This window comes from Galeopterus variegatus, unplaced genomic scaffold, assembly GCF_000696425.1.
Source record: "Galeopterus variegatus unplaced genomic scaffold, G_variegatus-3.0.2 Scaffold7966, whole genome shotgun sequence".
In the NCBI taxonomy this organism is placed as follows: domain Eukaryota; kingdom Metazoa; phylum Chordata; class Mammalia; order Dermoptera; family Cynocephalidae; genus Galeopterus; species Galeopterus variegatus.
The window spans coordinates 91,782-99,663 of NW_007734077.1; the positions used below are offsets into that span (position 1 = coordinate 91,782).

At 54.4% G+C, this 7,882-nt stretch overlaps 1 protein-coding gene across 1 annotated transcript in view; it reads left to right on the forward strand.

Moving 5' to 3' along the window:
* The window catches only part of LOC103608050 (dynein heavy chain 17, axonemal-like), a 70,258-nt gene extending 62,933 nt beyond the window's left edge, over nt 1-7,325 (forward strand). The window contains exons 29-35 of the mRNA XM_008592498.1: nt 769-894; nt 1,071-1,178; nt 2,128-2,259; nt 2,570-2,730; nt 3,315-3,471; nt 4,533-4,637; nt 7,146-7,325. Coding sequence (XP_008590720.1) covers nt 769-894; nt 1,071-1,178; nt 2,128-2,259; nt 2,570-2,730; nt 3,315-3,471; nt 4,533-4,637; nt 7,146-7,325 — 969 coding nt within the window. The remainder of the gene's footprint in view (nt 1-768; nt 895-1,070; nt 1,179-2,127; nt 2,260-2,569; nt 2,731-3,314; nt 3,472-4,532; nt 4,638-7,145) is intronic.
* The last annotated feature ends 557 nt before the right edge of the window (nt 7,326-7,882 follow it).

Below are 7,882 nucleotides of genomic sequence, written 5' to 3' on the forward strand. Positions count from 1 at the left end.
ATCAGGACAGGTGAGTGAGTGAGGGCATGTCACCAATGAACCGGGTGACAGTGCAGCATTTGGAGGGGCCACACGCCCTGAGACCTGAGCTTCCAAACGGTGAACTTGCAGCACGGGACTGGTTGGCTCCACGTGGATGGAGTCGGGCAGGGGTGGAAACAAAGATCCATTAATCCGAGTTTGTTCAGATTTGCTTCTGGAACTTGCCCCTCACATTTACAGCTGAAAAGAAAAATCTACCCCTTTATCTTTTTCGAGGTTTCTTTTTTTTTTTTCTCTCTCCTGGTAGCGGTTAGTGGAGGGTTTGTATTTTAAAATACAAAGACTTGTTGATAGCTCAGTCCTGTCTATGCGCTTCACTGTCCAGCCGTCACTGGATGAGCTGGTGGAGGGACCGCTGGTCCGAACCTGCCGTGCACACGAGGGGACCCAGATGCTACATGTCAGGACATCAGCAACAACTCAGGAGTGCAGGCTTAGTTCACTTTCTCTTTTAGACATTTCTCTGGATCCCCTCCCTTCTCTTGCTTAGAAGTAGAATGTGTGCACCTGAATGCTTCATAGAGCAAGTTTCGCCTGGGCCTAGCAAGGGCTTCCCAACCACATTTTTTAAAGTGGGTTTTTTTTACTGCTCCATAAAAACCTTGAAATTTCTACATCTGGGATGATGATGATGGCAAATAGTAGACTTTTTTTCTTGACAACAAAGCAAGCATTGGAACTAGATGTGCTCATGGCCCTGTGTGGCCAACATCCCTCTGTCCCCAGGTGGAAGTCTGGCTGAATCGACTGTTGGACCGAATGTGCGCCACCCTCCGACATGAAATTCCAGAAGCCGTGGTGACCTATGAGGAAAAGCCGAGGGAGCAGTGGATCTTTGATTACCCCGCCCAGGTGGGAGGCCTGCGTGGATGGGCGGGTTGGTGACCTACGGCTGTGATGTGCAGGGGGTGAGGGGCGGTGTTCCTATGGTCCCTTCATTCACCATGTCCATGGGAAAACAGTTCAACTCATCAGGATGAACTTTTTTTTTATTAGCGGTATGAATTGCTGGGGGGGTCTGTTTTCAGATTGCGCTGACCTGCACTCAGATCTGGTGGACCACCGAGGTGGGCCTGGCGTTCGCCAGGCTGGAGGAAGGATACGAAAACGCTATCAAGGATTACAACAAAAAACAGGTGTGTGGTCCCGAGGGTCCTTCTGCAACACAGACAAGCCATCACCAGGACCATCGTCCTCTCTGAGGTTGAACCTTATGAAATCGTGATTTCTGTAGGCCACAAGCCATCAAATTTTGGCAGCCCTGGGTGGCCCTATCCAAGAGTAACAACTTCAGAAATACACAACTTGAATTTCGTGTCTGGAAATCATTAAAGCCTACCACAGTCTTTTCTTTTTTTCTTTTAAAGATTCTTGGTTAGAAATTTAGAAACTAAAGTTCATTTTTAAAATAAAGGAAGGAAAAGTTACCCATAACCTCACCACTCAGATTTAACCATGGCCAACATTTTCCTATGTAGCCTTCTTATCTTTTTATTTACTTATTAATTAAAGAATTGTTTTTGGTGGACCATGGAGCTGGGTCTAGCGTTCAGCTACAGGTGAGGGGATCCTCCCAACCCTTGACCCTCATGTCGTCACCCGGCTCTAGCCCTCCAGCCCCTTCTGATCTTTCGTGTGCCTACGTGTGGGTACTTTAAAAGGTTGCTGGACGTGCTGGCCAGTGAGCTGGCTTGATGAGAGCACGGTGCCACCAACATCAAGGTCAAGGGTCTGGGTCCCCTTACCTGCCAGCTGCCAAAGAAAGTTTCTTTTTAAGTTGGTGGAAAAAATTGAAGTACCCTTGTAACTGATCAGTATGTAAAAATATACAAACTCTCTGTACCTTTTAAAATCAGCTCTTTTTCTTCATGTGCACTCTCTCCCTGTGGCATTGAATTTTCTTCTACTGTGTCCTCGTTAGAGGCCCCACGATATGCCATCCTGGGGCTGTTACTATGGCTACCCCCACCCCCAGTTGGGGGAGACTGGAACTTTTTTCTGTTTTTCGTCATGTTAATGAGATGTCCCTGAGGACCCACAGCCCCGTGCCCCGCGTGTCTCAGGAGGGTGCCCCTCCTCCCACAGATCAGCCAGCTGAATGCGCTCATCACGCTGCTCATCGGGAACCTCAGTGCTGGCGACAGGATGAAGATCATGACCATCTGCACCATCGACGTGCACGCACGGGACGTGGTGGCCAAGATGATCACTGCCAAGGCACGAGCGCCTGCTGTCCCCNGGGGGTGGGGGGACGTTCAAGTACTCCACCCCCTGCCATTTTCTCTTCCTGGGCCAGTGACTTGATTGTGGCCTCCCCACTTCCCCCCAATCCCTCTCTTGGACTCTCCCTGGTGTGCACCCAGCTCACCTGGAAGGGCCTGTTCTTTAGTGAGATTCACCTGGGGCAGCGATTCGGTTGACTGTGGGCGCTGGAGGAGGAAAAAGGGCCGGGGGGGGGTCCCTCCTGGGCTGGGTCTGGCTCCTGCGTTCTGCTTGGCCCATGCAAGGTGCTGCGGCTGCCCTGCAGGTGGAGAGCGCCCAGGCCTTCACCTGGCAGTCCCAGCTGCGGCACCGCTGGGACGAAGAGAAGAGGCACTGCTTTGCCAACATCTGCGACGCCCAGATCCAGTACTGCTACGAGTATCTGGGCAACACGCCGCGGCTGGTCATCACCCCGCTCACTGACCGGTGAGCGCGCACCTACCGCCTGGGAGGCCTGTCCCTAAACGGTTCACATGCTCCCGTGGGCCCCTTATGCACATTTTTGCGTGGTCAGACTGGAACGTCAGCTGAGGCTGGAAGGACCCGGCACCTGGGGCGGGCGGACCTGCGTTCAGATTCGGTCCTGCCACCTGCGAGGTGCTCAGCCTCGGGCTCCGTGTCCTTTTCTGACACTAACCGTGTGGCCTTGGGGGAGTCACTGAAGCTCTCTGAGAGCCTGCGAAGCAGGAGTAATGTTTTATGAGTCCTCGTGAGTTTGCTGAGAACTGAGTGAATTATTTAACAACAAAAAGCACTTAGGCCAGAAGCTGCTCCAAGTAAACCCTCAACAAGTGCGGGTGTCATTGTCATGACTGTTGCTGTTTTGCTAGCAGTGCACACCTCCCCAAATGCCACAGCTGGGAAAGCAGGACAGTGCTTGACCACATCTCAAGTCCTTCCTGCCCTCTCCTTTTGTGTGATAGTAACACAGTTAACTGCCACCACAATGAAAGAGCAGGTGGGGAGGCCGTGGGGTCACAGGCACATGAGATAATCAGTGTCCCTTACAGATGCTACATCACCCTGACCCAGTCCCTCCATCTGATCATGGGCGGAGCCCCCGCGGGCCCCGCCGGGACTGGCAAGACAGAGACGACCAAGGACCTGGGCAGAGCCCTGGGCACCATGGTGTACGTCTTCAACTGTTCCGAGCAAATGGACTACAAGGTACGTGGCCGAGGCCTGGAGGTGCCACATTCAAGCTAGAGGCCTGGGACGCCTGCAAACCGGAACCCCGGGGAGAAGGCGCCAGGGCATCCCCTGCAGCCGGCTTGTCTGAAGAGGCTCCCAGGGTGGACAAACCCAGTCCCAAATATCCTGCCCCCACCCCTGCTGGTCACCCTTTCCAACCTCATTTCCAAGATTGCCCAGCAACTGGGGCCTCCGGACAGCGGCGAGCCCCTCCTTCCTAGCTCAGCATGGGATGTTGGGTAAAAGCATGGTACAGGTGGGCTTGGGAGGGGATCAGGAGATGGGCCCGGTCCCGTGGGTCATTGGAGACTTTGTAGGGTGGTGTCAGTCCCTAAAGGGCCCGACAGGAGAGGAGATGCCTTGGTAGTCCAGGCCAAAGCAGCCTCTTGCAGGAGGGGTAGGTGGAGGCAGATGGGGTGCCCACTGAGCTCAGGACCCTGGGCCTGCAGAGGGCCTCCCCCACCCTCTGTATCTGAGCCTCTGGGAGAGCCCCTGGGGCTGACGACAGTCCACACCAGGCTCCTAGATTTTAGAAAAGTGAAACCTGAAGTTGGATTCTCCCTAGAAGAAATTTAATATTCGCCTGGAATCCCATATGTAAATGTTGAAGAATTGTCCTGATTACCCATCCAGCTGGGGCCTGGAGTGACACAGACATCTAGAGAAGACATCCAAGTGCTTGAAGTGCTTGCCGCCCCCTGCCTCTGCCTTGGAGGGACGCCCCCTCCTTTGTGTGCACAAAAAGAAAAGGGCTAAAAAAAATGCAAGGCTTGAATTTTACGTGAATGTGCCTGTCTGAGCCTCCTGGGTTGGGGGACCTCCATGAAGCCTCCATCCTAGGGTCTGGGAGCCATGGGGGTCAAGCGGCACCCAGCCCTCTGCAGTATTAACCCCTTCTAGGGAGTGAGCCGTCCTGCCTGCTTGCCTTCTGAAGCCCCTAAAGGCCCCCGAGCCTGACCTTTGTTTGGAGGCTCCCGGCGGACCCACCCATCTCCTCCTTTGTCTAATGCGCTCTTCTCCAATCTCGCCCTTTCCAGTCCTGTGGAAACATCTACAAGGGCCTGGCCCAGACCGGAGCCTGGGGCTGCTTTGACGAATTTAATCGAATCTCAGTGGAAGTCTTGTCTGTGATTGCTGTGCAGGTAGGGCCCCTGCCGAGTCTCTGGGTCAAGTAGGATAACTGGCTGCTTTGCTGACTGCAGGCCTCTCGCTTTTCCATAATCTCATACACCAGATAGCCCCTCCTTGCCCGCGTGCAACACTCCAGGCACTGAGGGGTGGTGTGACCCCCGCCCTGTCCTCCAGGGGCCCCCAGTCTGGCTAGGCACACAGAAGTGAACACAGTAAGAAGCAGATATGATAGCATGGATGTAACTGAATACAGATCAGGGAATAATTGATGGTGCAAGGCGGGAGCCGGGTTCTCGGCTGGGGGAGCAGCCCTGTGTCAGCATCCCCCAGACCGCTTGTTAAAATCACCTGCCTTGGCCCCGCCCCACATGTTGGGATGAACATTTCTGCCTTTTAAACAAAAGCCTCAGGTTGTGCAGATGCCTGCTAGATGGGAGGACCGCTGGGCTCTCTGTGGTAAACTGAGGCCAACCTCGAGGTCAGGGATCAACTTTGATATTCCAAAAGGAAATGGTGCTGAGACCCCTCCACCCACCCCACAATAGACAGATGAGGTGCAGAGGCGGCGTGCCACTCAGACCCGTAGCCTGGGGGAGAGCCTGGCTCAAAGTTTGTAACTTAACTCCCCAACTCTGCTTGGCAATAACTTAAACTCTCTGTGTTTCCGTTTTCTAATCTGTAAAATGGGGTCGATAACACAGGCTTGCGGGCAGATTCGAGGTGAATGGGCAGCCAGATCCTCCTCTGTCACCTTCCCTCCACACCGGATCATCCCGGCTGCCATGAGGACCCTCTCCCCGGCCCCCAGCATTAGCAGAGTTACTGTCCCACCCCCCAGGATATTTACGCAGAGCCCGTTTTAGGGACTGAATGTTTTTGGACTCGTTAGGAGAGTCCTGGCACAGAGGGGAGGCCGTGCAGAATTCTGAGGTGTCCCAGCCCCAGCCCCAGCCCTGCCCAAGGGCGAGCTGCACACTCTGCAGACCAGTCACAAGAGCAAAGTCCAGGAAAACTAGACGCCAGAACTCTGCTCTAATGCGGAGGACTTTGAAAATGCGGTGTTTGGGAAAGGGGTGAACCGTGAGCGCCGGGCGCCCCTGAGCGGTGATGTGGAGATTTGCAGCCGAAGTCTGCAGGTTTCCGCAGAAGGTCAAAGGCGCAAATGCAAAAGGAGGGTCCTTGAAGTTCCAGATTTAGCCTCGTTAGAGACAGATGGTCTTAGAGACCGCCTGGCACGGAGATGGCTACGAATCCGCCCTCCGACGGGTCTTTGCCAGAGCAGAAACAGAACACGGAAAAAGGCTGGGAGGTGGGACACACGTGGTGACAGCCCAGATGCATCTCCAGAGAACGCTGCTGAGTGACAGAAGTCCATCTCAAAGACTCCACACTATCTGATTCCACTGACATCACAGTCACGAAGTGACAAAATCACAGAAACGGAGCACAGCTCAGCAGTTGCCCGGGTCAAGAAGAGGGTGGGGAGGGAGGGAAGTAGGCGTGTCTGATGTCGGAGGGAGGGTCGGGGGCCCGACAGTCCGCCTCAACCCACCCCGTCCTCTCACCAGGTTCCTGACTCCACCACGGGACAGAATTCAAGGGCAGAGTCACAGTAGACAGTGAGAACAAGTTTAATAAAATAGATAAGAAATACAGGTTCCACGGAGAGAGTGCAGCACAGCTGCAGAGACTGAGCAGGGCTCACGCAAATTTAACACAAAAATAAGTTCAGTGCAGACGTCAAGTCTAAACAAAAGCCAGAAAAACATATTTAAAGTTCAGTACAGAGTGCAGGCTGGCTCAGGAGAGTGAGCAGCTGCTGCTGAGAGTAAGTCAGACACAAAGTAAAACATGCACACCTCAGCCAGCAAAGTGCAGGCTGCCCGGGGAAGTGCGCAGCAGCTGCCCTGGCCGGGACTCGGCTTTTATAGTTTCTCTGTCTCGTGACTACCTAGTTAAGGGGGTGGTTCCCAGTCTGTGCTCTCTGTTGAGCATGCCCAGCCACTGGCATCACGTAAGGCAGCCCCCTGTGGTCTCACTTTCCCAGTGTTGGTGCTGGAAATAGGTCTAACTGGTAAGAGTAAGGTTCCTCCAGGGGAGAGCTCAGAGGAGGGGACCTGAGACCTCAGGGAGTGGCTGGAAACCCAGAGGCATGTCCTGAAACCTGAGCCCAGGGAGACTGAGCACCTCCTGTATCGTGGCTACAAAAGGCAACAGGAAGGGTCCCATGGGATGGAAACGTGTCAACATCAGGACCTTGACTGTGATAGTGCACTATGGTCATGTAAGATGCTCCCCCGGGGGCCACTGGGTAGTGGGTACACAGGACCACTTCCACATTATTGCTTAGAGCTGCATGTGAACCCATGACAGTCTCAACATTTAAAAGCTTGATTAAGAGAAAAGCAGGAGAGCACCCTGCAAATTCACAGCCGCAGACTTTAACAGAAACGAAGACCCATCCGGCCCGTCGAAGCTGGTCATTTCCCTGTTGACATGTCTGTGTACCAACCATTTAGGTAAAGTGTGTCCAAGATGCAATTCGGGCCAAGAAGAAAACGTTTAACTTCCTTGGAGAGATGATAAGTCTCATTCCCACTGTGGGCATCTTCATCACCATGAATCCTGGCTACGCTGGACGCACTGAGTTGCCCGAGAACTTGAAGGCCTTATTCAGGTGTGTGGCTGCGGTGGCTTAGGTCGGTATCCCAGGGCCACATGCCAGCAGAGGAGGGGCAGGGGCCAAGCCAGGGACGGAAGAGAAGACAGGGCTCCAAGACTGGGGGTCAGCAGGCAGGCCAGGTCCTCTTTAAAGAGCTCTCTGTCTTGGGCCGGCCCGGTGGCACACTGCTACAGTGCGCCACTTGGGAGCGCGGTGGCGCTCCCGCCGAGGGTTCGGATCCCACATACAGACCGGTTCCCGCTCACTGGCTGAGCGAGGTGCGGGCGCAACACCGAGGGTTGCGATCCTGTTGCCGGTCCCGGTCCGGTACGGGCGCGACCCTGAGGGTTGCGATCCGTTGCCGGACACGAAAAAAGACAAAAAGGAAAAAAAAAAAAAAGCTCTCTGTCTTCCCCGATGCAGGATGTGCCCATTAGAGATGCCATCTGCCCATTGGTACAGGATGCTGGAAGGCAGGGTTCAGGGTGACTCTCAGAGGAGTCGAGTGGAGCAAGGGCAGGGCCTGGAGGCACCCTGCACAGGGCGTGGGGGGAACAAGTGGGGAGGGGAGGGTGGGGGCTGGGAACCCCCAGG